The following is an 18,902-nucleotide window of genomic DNA, read 5'->3' on the forward strand; positions in this document are numbered from 1 at the left end:
GTGAATACATAATCCAGCTGTGTTTGGCTGTTGAACATAGTCCTTCATTAACCCCTGGATCTCCAACCCAGTGATAATTATTTCTTCTTCCCAGTTCTCAATCCGTGTATAAGAAGATACTTGAGTTCCATGTACAATGTGCCTCATTCACCCATTCATACAAGGACTTTTTTTTCTACACCTAAGTGCTTTCGGTCACACTAACATTCTAACATTCAGATACATTCACACCCCACCCAAGCACTGGTTCAATATTTTTCCCAAGAATAATTTGGCATGCAGACTGACGCAGCCAGGGATCAAACCATCCATCCATCTTCTTCCGATTATCCGGGGCCGGGTCGCGGGGGCAGCAGCCTGAGCAGAGAAGCCCAGACCTCCCTCTCCCCAGCCACCTCCTCCAGCTTGCCCGGGGGAACACCAAGGAGTTCCCAGGCCAGCCGAGAGATATAATCTATTCAGTGTGTCCTGGGTCTGCCCGGTGGGACAAGCCCGAAACACTTCACCCAGGAGGCTCCCAGGACACATCCTTGTCAGATGCACGTACCACCTCAACTGGCTCCTTTCGATGTGAAGGAGCAGCAGCTCTACTCTGAGCCCCTCCTAGATGGCCAAACTTCTCACCCTATCTCTAAGGGAGAGTCAGCCACCCTTTGGAGGAAGCCCATTTCCGTGTCTTGTATCCACCATCAGAAAGTGAAGCATGACAGTAATCAATTTTAGGGGAAATAAAAGCATGTAATGTCTCTGCATCAGCTAGAGAGAGGGGAACTGTACTCTGGCAATAACCTTAAGGTGATCTAAATCCTTAGTTACATTTCTGTCTTAGTTTCAGTTAAACGTCTGTGTTGCTCAAAACTAAGATCCTTGTCAAAGATGACGCCTACTGTTTGGAGGTTTTTATTGCCAGTGATTGTAGGTGTTCTGACAGTTTCTTTCTCTGGGCTTCAGTACCAATAATTAAAACATCTGTTATGTGGTGTTTGAGGTTTTAAATGTTTTTTGCCATCCATGTTTTAATATAGGGCAGCTGTGGTGTAGGAGCTAGAGTGGGTTATCTACCAGTTGGAAAGTTAGTGGTTCCATTCCCATTTACTACATTCTGCATGTCAAGTCTGTAGTCTGGGACAGTTGGCCTATGTGAAATGCTGTTTGAAGGTTCAGTGTGTAGGTTTTGCCATTATGCAGCGAGCAAACAACCAAGAACCACTTACTGCTAAAGAGACAGAGTGAAAGTGCACAGTATATCCTTGGTTTCTCATCGCTTATTGTTGCAACCAGGAGGAGTACAAAAGTGTCTCCCTTAGGCTGTCTATCAGTCTATCAGCAACCAACCAACCAACCCAGTGATGTTCATACCAGCACAAGATTGGCTCTAACCTGAAGATTTATTTCCTAAAATCCAGCTTCATAGATAAATTTAAATCAGTGACTGTTTTCAAGATGAAGAGCTCCATGGTGTAAATTAGCCTTTATACACGTATTGTTTCATGTCCACATTAAAACAAACTTGCATTCTCTTCTGCTTATCCTTGTCAGGGTTGTCAGGGGCTGGAGCCTATCCCAGCTACCATAGGGCGAGAGGCGGGGTACACCCTGGACAGGTCGCCAGCCTGACGCAGGGCTAACAAAACTTTTTGGTTTTTTACATCAATTTTTACATTAATTGTTGGACATTTTAGCATTTTATTTTAAGCACAATCAATATCTAATGAGAACCCATCGGTTAGAAGAACTGATAACATATTTACATGCTTTGATTTGACTCAAGTTTTATTTCCAGATTTGGGTACAGAAGTGCAAACTTTTCATTTAAATGATCTATAAGAATGTGAAGACAGTTAATGCTCTGAAAATAAGGACATTAGCCATCTTTGGTTTAATGTAGTACCTAACCTGCCATATCCACTTCTTGCGATATATACTATTACTGTAAAATTACAAGCAGATTTGAAATCCAGAAAAATATTCTTGTGGAAACAAATCAGAAATATGCTACAAGAGTCATCTGATCTTGTACTGGATTACTTTTAAGAGGTTGTCATGTGATTGAAACAAGAATGAAGCTTCTTATTCCAGAAAATCCAAACATGTTTAATTTAAAACTTAAAAACTATTAAAATAGTTTGTAGCTGCACAAACAATGACTTCTTACATTAATTCAAGGTAATTTTAACAATTGATTGGAAATTAAATGTAGAATCTGTGTCTAGTGTGTAGTGAATGTGGGAAATGTGACATGTGGCACATTCAAGCTATTGTTGTATATACAAACTGTTGTACGACAACTTATCTAGTGAGAAGACCGACATTATTAACGAGTTTAAAGATCAAAAATCGATCATATTTTGAGATTTTTAATAACAAGGGGAAAAAAAGTAGATGTGTGTTGCAGCACTGTCCTTCAAAATGTGCATGGTAAAAATGTTGCTCTGTATAAACCGATCAAACTAAGAATATACATTTATAATAGCATGGACATTATTAAGAAGAATGGTTTAAGAGACTGACCCCTTAACCCTCAAATGCACACTTCAGGTCATTAGCAACCAAGGCCTTCTTAAAAGCTAGCAGCCATTTGTAGCTGCAGAGCAAAGCTCTAAACAGGTAAACACTGATGAAAATATAAAGAATAGTAAAATCAGTTTTGACCAATAGATCCTAACTCTTGGGCAGGAATTCCATATTATTTCTAGAGCTATTTTTCTTTGGCATTGTTCAAAACTTTTCTAACGTTTTTGTCTAAAGATAGCAATTGACAAAGGAATTTAGTGTGCATGCCAGAACCTTCAGCTGATGTGACTAGGGCTCAAAAATAGAAGTCCCACCACTGCCAAAATAAATCAAGGCTCTAAACAGGTAAACAAAACAAATGAAAATTGCCACATGATAGAGAAGTCCCATCTGTTCACCATCACACTGCAGTGATCATGACCATGTGACTGTAAAAAATGTGATTAAGGGCTAAACACAATAAGTAACCAGGTACAAACAGCCTACACATTTGTCGGTTAAATTATTTAGCTGTATTATTTTTGCCACAATGAAGCCAATATATTCCAAACAGTATTTTGGGGGTTTTGATGCGGTAGCTGTAACTGAGGTAGGTAATGGCTCAGCAGTTAAATGAAAAACAATAAAGAAAATCAGTCAGATTAATAAATCAATAAATTAGGCAGTCAACAATAAGAGATTGCCAGAACTCTCCAGGTCACTAGAAAACACTAATGTAAAGGAGAGCATTTCTGATTGTTTTATTGAACTTTTAGTTTTGAATAGATCTAGGGATAACTGTTCCACCATCACAGACAAGAGTGACCACAGCTGTGACTACACAGTCGCTCCCTTACAACAGTTCTGTCAAGTCTTGCTGGTTTTCTAAACCTCAGTTAACTATATTTGTCATTCATTTAAAAAAAAGGGAGGAACGTCCGGTCCTCCACCAAAGAGTGTGAAAGATTTCTCAGTTCCCTGGGATGGAAGATGGTCTTGTATCCAAGGAGCCCCAGAAGTGGTTGACAGACAGTCTGCGTGTAAACCACCATATCAAAAGACAGCTTAACCCTCCAGTTCTCAGCATTCGCTGCAGAATCCCGAACTGTGGTGAATTTCTGCCAGGATGACAGACCACTGCTGCCCCGAGTGTTGTTGATGATCCAGTCTACCACATTGTGGTCTAGAACCAAACCAAGGAAGCTATAGAGCTCCTTTGTCTTTTGAAGAGGAAACCTGGCCAAGTCTTCATACCTGATCAAGGAAGAAAGTACCATTGAGTATTTTATTTTTTTAAATAACGAACAAAGAAAATGTATCACTCACAGTAAATAACAATACTAAGCATTAGCATGTCGATGTGAAGTTGTTTGTCAAAAACAAATATAACAACATTCTGACTAAAAAGAAGGCAATAACCAAATAAGACCTGAATCTGGACAGAAGATAGTATATAGATATAGTTTTGACCTGTTATGAGTAGTGTCATTGCAGTTTCCTCGAGGCCTCAATTGAAGACCTGAACTGTTAACATTTGTGGTATACTAAAAAGCTACTTTTGGTTGCTCCCTTATTCAAGAGCTTTCATCAATGAATAAATGAATTCACATATGTTGATTTGGCAATTATTTTTTCTTTTCACCCTGAATTGTGAAGTCAGGGTTGGGGGTTCCTCTCTATTTCATTGTCAGTGCAGTATTTCAAAGTTTCGTTGTGCTCTAGAGTTTCTCTTCATTTGACTGAAGACTTGCTCACTTGCTCTTTGTCCTTAGATTTGGCTTCCCTGCCTCGTCAGCCTAGAGCAGGGGTGCGGCAACTCCAGGCCTCGAGGGCCGGTGTACTGCAGGTTTTAGATGTGTCCTTGATCCAACACAGCTGATTCAAATGGCTAAATTACCTCTTTAACATGTCTTGAAGTTCTCCAGAGGCCTGGTAACGAACTAATCATTTGATTTAGGTGTGTTGACCCAGGGTGAGATCTAAAACCTGCAGGACACTGGCCCTCGAGGCCTGGGGTTGGACACCCCCGGTCTAGGTCTACAGAACTCTCTAGCACCGTTTACCTCATTTCAGTAAAACTTAAAAAGACAAAAAGGAAATTCTTGTAATTGCACCCAATACCAAATGCAGTCTGCTCATCCACATGCACATCAGCTAGTAAGGTAAATCCATAAGTGAAGTCTTGGTGTTATCGTCACTGTTATCCATGTACACATTCTGAAATTTGGCTGAAACTTGGAAACAACAGGGTGTTTCAACACAACAGTGATCCCAAACACTTCAAGACTGGTTTTGGACTGGATATAGCAGGCTAACATTAAGCTTCTGGAGTAGCTTCCCAAAGCCAAATACCCTATTGAAAATTTGTGAACTATGCTTAAAAGCCTAGTATGTGCCAGGAAACCAACCAATTTAAATAAACACCTCTCTTCTCTTCTTGGTAGAAGAAGGATATCACCCTGGGTCAACACACCTGAATCAAAGGATTAGTTCATTACCAGGCTTCTGAAAAACTTCAAGACATGTTGAGGAGGCATTTTAGCCATTTAAATCAGCTGTGTTGAATAAAGGACACATCTAAAACTTGCAGGACACCAGCCCTCAAGGCCTGGAGTTAGATACCCCTGGTGTAAATGATTATGCTCTTCTCACCTCAGCAACATGTACCTCCCTTTGAGCCAGGTGGGTCTTGCCAGGCCTACAGACACAGAGCGAAGGAAATCTTCACACACTGTGTTGATTTGTCCTAGGTCCAGGTTGTGGGGTCGACGTCCAGTTGCCCTCCACAGACGCCACAGCCGGTAAGTATCCCGAAAGGTCTCAATACGAGATGCCAGGATGCCACGTGGATCTCGAACAAGCTGGACAACCTAAGAAGGATAAACATATTCAGTAGGAATAAACCATATAAATGGCAAAAACCTATAACCCTGAACACCATGGTCTGCACAAATCATGCATCCAGGTAATCCACAAAATTTTGCAGTATATGTTAGTGCCATCGCCATGTGGTGGGACAGGAACTAACATTGCATGTAAAGCAGTGCAGTAAACCGTTCATCAAGTTTCGGGCTTGAGATACCACTTGTGATATTTACAGATTTTTCCTAAATTCCCCTAAATTTAGGAAAAATTTGAAAACAGCATCCTTGCTTTTAATTCGTTATCAGATTCCTTATCAGAATGTAAATAAACTCACTCACTTTTTAAAATCACACCTTAAAAGCAGGATTCGCAGACTGGTTTGCGAATCTTGCTTGCGAATCCTGCATGATTGCAAGCTAGCTCCCTGCAATCATGGTAAAAAAACCAAACCAAAACAGTAGAGCCCCTTTTAATTGTAAGTCACACTGTCAGTTAAACAAAACAAAAAAATCAAACCACCATCCGGTCTTCACTAGTTTCTACAATGATTTAAATACAACCTCAGGTGAATACATACATATTATACCATATATAATATGTATATACCAATATGTACAGGGTGGGCCTTTTATATGGATACACCATAATAACATGGGAATGGTTGGTGATATTAAAGTCCTGTTTGTGGCACATTAGTATATGTGAGGGGGCAAACTCCTCAAGATGGGTGGTGACCATGGTGGCCATTTAGAAGTCGGACATCTTGGATACAACCTTTGTTTTTTCTATAGGAAGAGGGCCGTGTGACACATCAAACTTATTGGTAATGTCACAAGAAAAACAATGGTGTGCTTGGTTTCAACGTAACTTTATTCTTTCATGAGTTATTTACAAGTTTCTGACCACTTATAAAATGTGTTCAATGTGCTGCCCATTGTGTTGGATTGTCAATGCAACCCTCTTCTCCCACTCTTCACACACTGATAGCAACACCGCAGGAGAAATGCCAGCACAGGCATCCAGTATCTGTAGTTTCAGGTGCTGCACATCTCGTATCTTCACACCATAGACAATTGCCTTCAGATGACCTCAAAGATAAAAGTCTAAGGGGGTCAGATCGGGAGACCTTGGGAGCCATTCAACTGGCCCACAACGACCAATCCACTTTCCAGGAAACTGTTCATCTAGGAATGCTCGGACCTGGCACCCTTAATGTGGTGGTGCACCATCTTGCTGGAAAAACTCAGGAAACACGTCATCATGTAGCAATTTCAAATATCCAGTGGCCTTGAGGTTTCCATTGATGAAGAATGGACCCACTATCGTTGTACCCCATATACCACACCAAACCATCACTTTTGTTGTTCCAACAGTCTTGGAGGGATCCATCCAATGTGGGTTAGTGTCAGACCAATAGCGGTGGTTTTGTTTGTTAACTTCACCATTCACATAAAAGTTTACTTTAAATGGCCACAATGGTCACCACCCAAAACTATAGGGCTACTCCACAAATGCATCGTACAACATAGGAGTTCCACCTCGACAAGACCAGACTGAGCAGCAGAACAGCACTTAATACGAAGGAAACTCTTTCCAGAATGCCAGTGTTCACATTTTGGACCACAAAGACAGTCAGAGGTGTAAAGCAGGCCATCTATATTTACTGTGAATGACCAGACGTGGTGGTTTACAACACCAGCGGTCAGCCACCTATAATACATTCATGAGATCCCTTCTCAGGCGCTTCAATCCCTGTTCTCACCTTGCCAGAAGTTAGAGGACTCCGTAGCTTACATGATGGTGGGCTGGGGCAATATCTTACAGAGGTTTCACACCTTGGCTCATGTGACAAGACACATGATTAAAAGTGGGTCAGTAATTGTCAAGATGACTTCCAACAGGACAACTGCCACATTTGACGTTGGTTTTCTACAGTATCACTTCCTGTTCCAACACACAGTGGGGTTTTCTGTTGCTCGTCTGTGTAGGCTGTTTTATCTGAGTTTAATTTTATTTATATAATGCCAATTCACAACAAAAGTTGCCTCAATGTGCTTAAAAATGTCGTATTTCATAGTGTAATCTTCACATGCTTCATACAAAGCACATTCTGCTGAATCACCTGCTAATTATATTCACGGGATTCATTCACTGTCTTTAGTGATTCACTAGCTTAGCTCCAACCAGACTTGCAGCATGGCCTATTCACCTCTCTTGCACCTTCCTGTTCAGTGTGTAATGAGTTTATTTACTCGTTTTCCTTCTTTAGTAATAATGATTCTTGTAAAACATGTACCCTCTTAACAACTGTGAAAGCCAGGATCACTGAATTGGAGACCTGCTCCAAAAATCCTGTAGCTAGCCAGCCCCCTGTAGTTGGTGCCGTCAAGGGCAGTATAGCCACCATTATCACTCACCCATAATATTGTCCCAAGCAGCCAAGAAAACAGGATTAGCTGGGTAATGGTTTGATGGAAGCGTAGTCCTAAACAGAAGCCCCTAGTACACCACCAACGGTTCATGTCTAATCGTTTCATTCCACTCAAAAAAGAAAAAACCCTCCATAAAGTTAGAACAACTTACTATTCATCACCGATTAAAGAAGAATCAGAGAAAACAACAACCCTAGGTTTCTCCTCAGCACTGTAGATATGCTGAAAATAATCAGAACTGCTTTGAGCCAAGCATTCCTTTAACCAAAACAAGCGACAACATGAATTTCTTCACAAATAGAATTTTAACCATTAGAGAAAAAGAATTACTCCTAATCTCACAGCTGTAACAACATGTACAGCTACTTTCAATACCATTTAGATATATTTAGCCCTTTTTTCTACAATTGGTCTTTCTTAGTTAACTTTAGTAATTTCGCAAAACCATCAATGTGACCCCATTCCTACAAGTCCGTCTTAGTCAAGTCTTACCATTAATTAAAGCTTCAATCTTAAATATGACCAATATCTCGCAATCGGCTACCCACCACAAGTCCTTACGCTGATAGTACTTATGCTGTACTTAAAAAGCCATCACTTGACCCAGCTGTGTTGGCTAATTATAGGCCTGTCATGAATGCTGGAGTAGATTCAAATGCTGGATTTGGACAAATTAAAGTTTAGTGCCCTTTATTTACAGTGTTTTACCAAAATGCGCTATATACAACAGCACAAGGGAAAGCAGCTAAAGGGGTCTAAGGGGAAACAGGTATTCAAAACATCGAATTTTCTCTCCAGTACAACACTCTCAAAATGTGCAGGCTCACCACTCCAGGGAAGGAAATCCAGGGAAAGTCTGTGCAGAGGAAGGAGACAAGGTCAGATCCTTTGAGGCAAAAACACACGTATAAAATAGAAGCTAGGACCAAGGCTTAACTAACAAGGTAGTTCAACAATACAGCAATGAATAACAGCCGACCACAACCTTATGCAGTGGCTGCTGACAAGATCCTAGGCCAGAAATGGTTGATTATCCCAGGTGTATAGTGCCAAGTGTAGGAACCCAAAATCAGTACCACCCCATAGGACAGACAACAACACGTGATAACAGATAGAAGAGAGGAGAGATAGAAACTGAAGCAGAGAGAGAAAAACAAACCCTGACAACGTCTGCCAGGCAGGACTGAGGGACCGTGATAAGGCCAATCTGCAACCTTCCTTTTATCTCAAAAAATTATTGTAAGAGTTGCTGTAAATCTGATCCTCTGCAGATAAATAGTTCATTTGAAGAGTTTCAGTCAAGTTTCAGAGCTCATCACAGCACGAAACAGCTTTTGTGAAGGTTACAAATGATATTCTTATGGCCTCTGACAGTGGACTCATGTCTCTGCTTGTCCTGCTAGACCTTCTGCCCCTGTTCAGTACTGTTGACCATAAGATTTTATTACAAAGATTCGAGCATTCTGTCGGTATTACAGGTACTGCGCTGTGGTGGATCTATCTAATAGACTTCAATTTGTTCATGTAAATGGAGAGTCTTATCTTAAAAAGGTCAAAGTACCATATCACCCATATAGAGTGCTCTCAGACTCCTAGCTTACTTGTGGTTCCTAGCTTATTTGAAAGTAGTAGGGGAGGCAGACTGTTGGGTCTGCCTGGCACAGACCCACCGCTGGAACAAGACAATTCTACTACAACAGCAAAAAGCATTGGACACCAAGCAGAGCTCTTTGTTTGATCTCGTGCACGAGGGAGAGAACTGTGATGAGCGCTGTTCCTGACGCTCGAACCCCAGTCGCTCTCGTCTGCTCCCTCGTAACATTGCTCCTTATTGCGGTTACATGACTATGCATAAGTTCATTAACATATGACGTCTTACATAGAGTACCTTGTCTTTGTGTCGTGTAGGTATATGTGTATGTGTGTGTGGGGGGGGTGGGGGTGGGGGGTGTCAAGATGTGACCCTGTGAAGACTCCCCAAAGCTGGTGCCGGGAGTCCAGCTTTCCACCTAAACAAAGGGCTCTTATACTTAAACAGATACAGAGTAGGTGTCCTCCTATACCAGCGGTCCCCAACCCCTGGGTGAGTCGTTTGGTACCGGGCTTCGAGAGTTGAGGCTCAGGTGTGAAATGTATAGTTTTCAGGGTTTTTATCGGTTTTCAGCGTTATTTTGTTGTCGTTTTTATCGTTAACTCGGTTTCCTGGGTCTTTTCACGTGGGTTATGAATAAATCTTCTTTTTTTCGGTACCGGTACTAGTTTTATTTTGTTGTATTTATCCACGACACTTTAAAGGCCAGTCCGTGAAAATATTGTCGGGCATAAACCGGTCCGTGGCGCAAGAAAGGTTGGGGACCGCTGTCCTATACGATAAATCAGTAAGAGAAGGTACGACCTCTCTCATGACCTTAAGTTGTGTGTGTATGCCAGAGTGCTCTGGGAGGCACACAGAGTCTTTGCAGACTGCTAAAGATCAGACGTCCTATCAATATGCAATCGATTATAAAACTCTACGCATATATGAGTATATATTTCTAAGCATAAATGACAATCCACAATATAAACCTAACACAGACCCATCAGCTTCCATTCAACTCTTCTGTGGAACAAGCTCACAGTTTAGATTCAGAAGACAGACAATCTCTCTAATTTTAACATTAGGCTTAAAACTTGCTGGTTCTGCTGGAGGTTTCTTCCTGTCAAAGGGGATTTTTTCCTTCCCACTGTTGCCAAAGCACTTGCTCAGAGGGGTTATCTGATTGTTGGGGTTTTCTCTGTATTATTTGAGGCTCGTAACCTTACGATATGAATCAGAATTCATATTGTAAGGAAGCTATAGAAGTCCAGTGGCCTCTGTTCAAGGATTCAACCTTAAGTTAGTTCACAGGCCTACATATGCAATTAATTTTGTTGCCCATTTTAATTTATTTCTGATTGACCTCTGTATTTAATTGACCATGTTCTCTCTTTGAAACTCCTTTTAAAAGCCTTTAGGCATGACATTTTGTACATTCTCTAAATTTCTTTATTCTTTTGTTTTTTCTTTTGTTCCTTTTCAGTTCTAACTTATAGGACCATCCAGATCCATATGTGTTAACGAGAAGTTTTCCCCCACCATCTTCACAACTACTTACAGACCTCCAGTAAGTAAGAATAATTAGGTATCTGAAGTATCCCTATAGTGCAATTTGGTTTTGCTAGTATGTCCATTGTCATAAAAAAGTCTCCCCCAAACTACATTGTCATTAGAGAAGCTTTGTTTTTTCATATTTGACACACTTTTAAACAAACACATTTTAATATTTGACAAAGATAACTAGAGTAAATACAAAATTCAGGTTTTAAATCACAATTCCATTTATTTAGGAAAAAAAGCTACCCAAGGCTTCCTGATCCTCTGGGAAAAAGTAATTGCCCCCTCGTTAAATCCCTAAGAAAGTTATACACAAATTAACTGTTAATAACCATATTATTTGAAAACCCGAGTTCAATTTCTCTAGTTACACCCAAGCCCGATTACTGCTAGACCTGATAAATCAAGAAATCACTTAAATAGAACCTGTCCAACAAAGTAAAATAGGATAACAGCTCTCAAAAAGTAACAAATCATGCCACGATCTAAAGAAACAGCTGGGAAATAAAATCATTGACATCTATAAGTCTGGGAAGGTTTACAAAACCATTTCTAGTAACCACAGAGAGAGCATTATCCACACATGGAGAAAACTTGTAACACTGGTGAACCTTCCCAGAAGCAGCCTTCCTACAAAAATTACTCCAAGAGCACATTGACGGCTCATTCAGGATGTCACAAAAGAACCCAGAATAATAACAAAAAAATGCAGTCCTCACTTGTCTTAGGTAAGGTCAGAATTCATGATTTAACAGTAAGAAGAAGACTGGGGGAAAATGGCGTCCACGGTAAAAATCCAAGCAGAAAACCACTGCTGACCAAAAAGAACACAAAGGCTCGTCTCACGTTTGCCAAAAAACATCTTGATGATCCCCAAGACTACTGGGAAAATATTCTGTGGACTGACGAGACAAAAGCTGAACGTTTTGAAAGGTTTGAGTCTCATTACATATGACATAAAAGTAACACTGAAATGCGCTGTATTTGATAGCTTGCTGCGAGACCTCACACCGTGCACATCTACTGCGGGTGTGGTGCCTGTTATCAGACCCGGAGTTAGCAACATCCCCCAAAAACCCGAAGAGGAGAGTCCTGGCCCCTAGCCCTGCCAGTGTAGCAGAAATGATGACGGATGATGATGCAGCAGCAGCCGTTCTTCTCTGCGTAAGTAGCTTAATGTTCGTGTGTAATTTACGATGCGTACGCTAACCACGTTATTAAATTAATGCATGTAAGGTGAACTAGCATACACCATCATAGCTACATGCGGCTGTCTTCTTGTTTGATGGCAGATACTCCCTTCACCCCGGCCAAAAAGGCTAAAATGACCAAAGAAAAAGTGGAAAACAGTTAAACATGAGAGGTTTTTGGACAAAGTTTGTGTTTTTTCCATTGTTTAAGCACTGCTTCCAGCCAAGAGTGATACCATATATGCCCCATAGCTGCAGAAAAGGCTAACATTGTTATCTTTTTACAAAAAAACAGCTGAACATGAGAGGTTTTTGGACCAATTTTGTGTTCTCCATTCTTTAAGCACCGGTTTGAGCACCGTTTAAGCACCGGCACCGTTTCAAAAGTACCGGTTTGGCACCGGTATCGGATAAAACCTAAACGATACCCATCCCTAGACAGGAGTGTTCATTAATTCTACAGATGAGGTCATGACAGTTGGAAAGTCGTAAATTTGTTGTAGCTCTGATGTCCATGATTTATTTGGACACAAAAAAGACAAAATAACAAACTGAGGCCACCATCCACAGTGGTAACTTGAATAAAAAGCATGTTTTAACATAACATACATAAATTTAGGTCAAACTAAGGCTACTGGCAAAATGTTTTTACTGCCCTGTGAGGTTGAATGAGGTACATTAAGCCCATGTGTCTCTACACATGTTTAGGGTAATTCTGAGGGACTGCAGCTGTTGACACCACATGTTTAATCAATTCCAATTTAGAGTAGCATTGACTGTTCATCTAACCGTCCATCATTCAGTCTACCGTGTCCTCAGTTAGTAAAGACCTGTTAAGTGCCATCTCACAATCTGCCAATACAATAACCAGTTACAAATAAATATTCAGCTTCTGATCACATCTGTCTTTGTTGAATGGGTCTGGTTATCCAATCACTAGTAAAGTCTGTCATTAACTGGTGAAAATGTAGTTGTGGAGAACCTTGGATTGTCATTATTTCAATATTACAGTGTTTTCCATGATTTATATGAGGGCAATCCCAAAAGTAAGGTCTCTAAAGCGGTGGGGACGTAGAGAAACTGTTCGTACGGCTGTGGGCCACACTGTTGTGATTGGTGCTTCCTCCACTCCCAAACAAGCATGCGCCGCTTCGCTGGGATGCTCAATCATGGCTTGGCAGCCCTTGAAAATGGAGCTCCCGTTGAACGCTACCGCCAAGTGCGAAGTTTGCGCAGTTATTTGATTTCTGAACGCAAAAGGCTTTAAACTGGTTGAAATTCATCGCAAATGAAGTGTATGGACAGTCGTGCATGGATGTCAAAAACATTTGCAAGTGGTGTAAAGAGTTTACAGCCAGTCGGAAGGTGATTCTGCTCTGACGAAGAGGTGAAAGATGAGGTTCAGTGCTTCCTGAAAGACATGGCGGCGAGCTGGTATGACATGGGCATTCTAAAAGTGCCACAGCGTCTACAAAAAGAAAAGTTAAAGAAGTCCAGATGCTTTTCTTTCCAAGCTCCTTAGACTAGTTGACCCAGATGACCGAGAACCTTCACAGACATCGACCAAAATGGCGATTATGTAGAAAATTAAATAATTCTCCAACCTTTAAAATGATGTAAAAGAGAAAATAAACGGTTGTTTGTATTTCTTAAAAAAGTAGGAGACCTTACTTTTGGGATTGCCCTCGTATGTTAATATAAAATCTCTTTCATTTTAACACTACACTAAACTCAATATTTGAAATTTTACTACAGTATTGATTTGATTTCATTAACAAAAATGCAAACCACCCCGCTCTTATTTCACTCACCGAAACAGGAGCGCAGATGTCTTGGACAGTCTGTTAGTACTGTTGAATTAACCACACAACAAGCCATATTATTTGTCATATGTCTGCAAAAAACACTGCAAAGAGAACCAACACTACAAACACGGTCAAGAGATTCATTGTGCTCTTGTCTCAGTGAGAATCAGCTGAACAAGAATTTTTATGTTTTCCAACACTTCACGTCAAGTTTTGGTCTACTTTTTCTTCATCTCGTCTCTCTAACAATCTTCTGCATCACACCAAGCCTCTGAACGTCCTCCTTCACTACATCCACAGATCTTGTCTGAGGGTCTTCCTCTCTTCTTCTTGCACAGCAACTTCCCATTTACAATATTTTGCCTTTTGTACACATATCCAAACCATCTCAACCTCAGTTCTCTGTTACAATAAAATTGCAATGAAGACCAGAAATATGTACCACGATCACAGCTTTGAGGAATCAACCTCTGCCACTTATGCATGCGTTCTTATAACATTTATTCCTGTGGTTCCACATAAATGAATGCTGTTAGGCATCACACGACTAGCCAAATCAGGTGCAAAGTAAGACACGCTTTCTTCCTGTATTAAATATGGTTCAGTTTGCAGTAAATTGCCCTCTGCTAAACCACCGTGTTCGTGTGACTCAAACAAATACTCTCCTCCCCAAGTTTTAGTATATACCCTAAGGCTAACCACAGAAATATTTGTCAATGCCTTCCAGTTGCAAACCTGTCAGTGCCTTTCATCAATCCCAGCAGTAGCCGTTTTTACATAATGTTTTAAAGCCAAAAGACATTTTTCTTCACTGATGCAGACCTTTACTAAATCTGACCCGTAACAATTAAAGACAGGAACTAGCATATAAAAAATCATTAGCATTTCTTTTCTCAGCTACAGGCAGAAAAATGGCCATATGCTGGATATGACAAGGCAAACTGTGTTTTAATTATTCATAATGGCAAAACTATATTCACAATACTGATATTTTTCAATTTATGAATTTATTTTATGTCAAGAGGTCGAGTCTGTGTTCTGTCATCAAGTCTAAATTAAGTGGCTTGTCATAATCATCATTTAATTTTACTCAAGTCCTTAAGCCTCTGATCTGAAAGAATACAAACTGCATTACTAAAATTCATTATGAATTAAGTAGAATGCTTTCAATTAAATGATTTCTCTACCTTCAGGTTGAGTCTTGGATCCTCAATGAGCGCCCTGAGGTCACTGACTTGGGGAATCCGAACAGTCTTGATGGCTGCGTGGCGCTTTGCTCTGCAGACTTCAGCAGCCACCGACACATTTAGTGGCCCACACTTCCTCACACATTCCCCCTCATCAGCTAGCACCAGGACCTGCTCCTTCGAGCCCAGTGGAGCCTCGCATACAGGTGGGGAGCACAGAGAACGGCCTAAGACAGGACACGTACCATACAAAAACTGTGACAGACAGGAACTGGATTGCAAAAACAGATGCAAAAGTAGCAGACTCATGTCTCTTACTAGCTCCTCGTCTAAACAGCTTGTCAGTGGAGTGCCTAGCAGGACGGGGTTGTATGTAACTTTCCAGGCTGTGGAGGTTACAATGGTACAGAGATCTTAACAGGTCTCGAGCTGCTCCCAGCATGACCCTCCTCTCAGCCAGGTTTCGGCTCTGTGCCAACCGAGGAAGCAGTGCCAACTGGACATGGTACAGAGGCTCAAACAGGTAGAAGACCTGTTATGAAAAACAGCATATCGCCATTAAAGCACACTCCAAACACAAAAACACTACACACCAGAATTTTCTTTTAGATTTTAGTGGTTCTTTAAAAACAAAATACAGAAACGTCATAAAGTCAGTGGTTTTTGTAATATTTCAGACACGTTCTGGTTGCTAAGCTAATTAGCATGTGTATTTGCCGAGAATCCTCTGAAGTCTAAAGCTGCATAAATACTGATCAGGCACTTTGTAGATTATCAGTCTCTTGATGGTGACCAACTTCATGTACCAGACTGACATCCTGGTACATGAAGTACCAGGATGTCAGTCTGTATTTCTACCTGTGTCTTACTAACATATGCTTGATTTTTCCAAACATTATAACACAAGCATACTTTTTCTGCATTTCGTGATTAACGATGCTCCTTAATTTAACTATACGTTACCGCCACTTTTAACTAACATCCTCAGTCTTGAAAGTTTTTAATTGCTTTTGAGTTTGTAAATTGTATTTCCTTTGACGCTGATTTCGCTTTGTATTTATATATTTGAATAAATTCATTGCTGTGGTCTATTTACAAAACTGCTTTAACAAAGTTTGGTATGCTTGTTCAAATTCTGACCATGCTTGACATTTTGACTCTCCTTTCACATTATCTGCAATATGTAATGAAGAAATGCTTTACTGTAATAAATGTTTTAATTACATAGAATTTATTTTGAAAAGTGCTGATCCTGTAACCTTTAAAAACTCATTTAGAAATCATTTTAAATCTGTTAAAAATTAGTTTGTGTTTAGATTTCTAAGTTTATTTTTATTTAATTGTTCTGTTTGTAAACTTGAAGTTATTGTAGATGTAAGATCTATTAAATATGTAGACAAAAAATTCTGTGAATGAAATCAAATACATTTTGTCTGGATTGTTAAATTAAAGGCTCTTTGTGCATTTAGAAACCACTGATTCAAAAGCATCAGAAAGGGCATGACTTCATGATTTTTCATCATAATCCGACAGGTCACAGAAACTATATAATTTCTAACCTCTGGATGCTGGTTAAACAGCTGACCCACAAATGAGGACCCGCTCCGTGTGGTGGCCAGAATGAGGATGTGGGTTCTCTTGGTGACATTATAGGAAGGATTGGAGAGAGAAGGGGAGGAATTAGCATGGGAGGGGCTTCTATCACAGCTATGATCCAAGTCCACGGGTGTCTCCTGGCCCACCTGCATCAACTCTTTGGGGCTGCAGTTGACAGTCAAACCTGAAGGTGCCAGGCCCACAGAGCACAGAAAGCTTAAGGGGTTGCTGGAGAAGGTGCGGATGGCTGTGTACTGGATGGCTATGGAGGCCAATGCTAACAATACCATGGACTTCCAAGAACACTGCATGATGATTGGACTGGTTTATCAGGATCCCACAGCACTGTCTGCCACACAAGGAAACACAACAGACAGAAGACAAGAGACAAAGAGCTCTTAAGACTTACGGTTGGTAAAGTCTCAAATTTGTTGTCTTAATGCTTGCTAAAGTAGCCAATTGCTGACGACTTTGAGTTGAAGGCAGATGTTTCTGAATTTCACAAATTGGATTCCAACAAAGTGACGTCACATTGAGACCGTGAAAAATATATATTTAGGTATGTAAAGAAAATGAAAATAGCAGTTGTTTGATGGCAGATATCATTTTTCTCTCAGACACAATAACAAATAAGAGTAAAAAACAAACACAAGTGATCAAATATAGCCAACTTACATTGCTGTTAATACACATGGACAGGCTGCTCAAGTTTTCTTTCTTTCTCAAAGATCAGACTCTTGCCTTTACTAGTAGCTTTCTAACTTTCTTTGCAATTCTGACAGAAATTTCTCTGGTCAAAAATGATCAGTATCGTTCATATTATTGAAATATAGAAAGCAAAGGTATGATCCAGCCAAAAGTTTGTTTGTTTGTTTTGTTGTTTTTGTTTTAATATATTGGAAATACAGTAAAAAGAAATAAATGGAGTGCTCAATCATCATAACAAAAAGTCAGTTAAACTTGAGTGAGTCCATTTAAGAGCATAAACCACTGTGCATCCCCTTTAATTTTGTATGGCCTTATTTGCATGCTGGACATCTTTTGTTTCGTGCACTCATTAGAAAGCATTAATAGTTCTGGAGTACTTATTACTGTTGGAATAGATTCATAGTTTCTTTTAAAGGCCTGTGATATACAGTGACATATCTTTCACACTGAACATTCAACATATATTGCTTCATAAATATCCGAAGGCTCGATAATAGTGCTGCATATCTCAAGCTAGAAACAACAGATCAGTGATATTATGTGTTTACACATCATTGTACGAGCTACCCCAGTCTGTCATTAAGCGCCTCTTAATAAAGAGGCTGGCTAACACTGTCTTTTTTGTTACAGCACAGCGGAATATTAACCCTTATCGACATGCCGCCATACCCACCACATCCACGGGCCCGCCTCATCCCTGAGTACCGGAGACAGAGTGGTTTCCCCGCGGCCTGATGGAGCGCTCAGCTGCCTCTCGGCTGCAGGAGGGCGGAGGGTTGACACCACGATGTAGACGCCAGGCAGGAAACCAAGCTGCTCCTGTCTGTGATCCACAGCAGGTATCAAAACATCACGGATCGGAGCAGAGACCACATAGAGATTATGATTAGGATCTCAACGAATGTTTGAATGAAAGCCCGTCAAATCCACAGCATCACAAACGATCGGCAGCCTGCGTGAGACGTCACATACTCCACAGCTACCCTCTCTCTCCTGCTCTACCTAGCCTCCACCACCCCCTCTCTGCCACCTCTGCATGCTTCATCATTTTTACGCCCAATAATTACAATCGTTTGTGTTTGTTCAAAGAATAGGCGCCGAACAGTTACCGTGGAGTTATTTCTGCTGTGCAACATTTTATCTAATATTTATTGTATGAAATAACAGACAGCACATGAAGGATGTAGCAGAAAAGCGGGGTGCACTCTGGACAGCCCAGCAGCCCGTCACAGAGCGACACCTACGGCTAAATTAGTCATCAGCTAATCCACCGAGTCACGAGTCACGCAGTCTTTGGCCTGTGGGACCAAGGTGGAAAACTGTGGGTGTATATTTATAAAAAAAAGTATTTTAGATCAGCGTGTACAGGGCTCTAGAGTGCGACCAATTTGGCCGCAAATACGACCAAATTTTTCAGTGGTGCGACTAAAAAAAACATTTGGTTGCACCTGTGCGACCAACTGTTCGGGTAGCAAAAAAAAAAAAAAAAAAAT

At 40.6% G+C, this 18,902-nt stretch overlaps 1 protein-coding gene across 2 annotated transcripts; it reads right to left on the reverse strand.

The window, feature by feature from the left end:
• Nucleotides 1-448: 448 nt before the first annotated feature.
• On the reverse strand, nt 449-18,680 carry LOC120730324 (carbohydrate sulfotransferase 1-like). Of its 2 annotated transcripts, XM_040026641.1 has the most exons (7): nt 18,083-18,680; nt 16,848-17,050; nt 16,665-16,742; nt 15,424-15,637; nt 15,106-15,332; nt 5,146-5,363; nt 449-3,747 (listed from the first exon to the last, which is right to left on the reverse strand). In XM_040026641.1, the coding sequence occupies exons 2-7, from the start codon at nt 17,010-17,012 to the stop codon at nt 3,411-3,413; spliced, it is 1,239 nt and encodes a 412-aa protein (XP_039882575.1). In that variant the 5' UTR covers nt 17,013-17,050; nt 18,083-18,680; the 3' UTR covers nt 449-3,410. The 2 variants fall into 2 exon arrangements, with proteins under 2 accessions (XP_039882575.1, XP_039882573.1); XM_040026639.1 differs by having other exon boundaries at nt 16,665-17,050; nt 18,083-18,670.
• Nucleotides 18,681-18,902: the final 222 nt, after the last annotated feature.

Source organism: Simochromis diagramma, unplaced genomic scaffold (genome assembly GCF_900408965.1).
Source record: "Simochromis diagramma unplaced genomic scaffold, fSimDia1.1 OVJJ01000293.1, whole genome shotgun sequence".
Classification (NCBI taxonomy): domain Eukaryota; kingdom Metazoa; phylum Chordata; class Actinopteri; order Cichliformes; family Cichlidae; genus Simochromis; species Simochromis diagramma.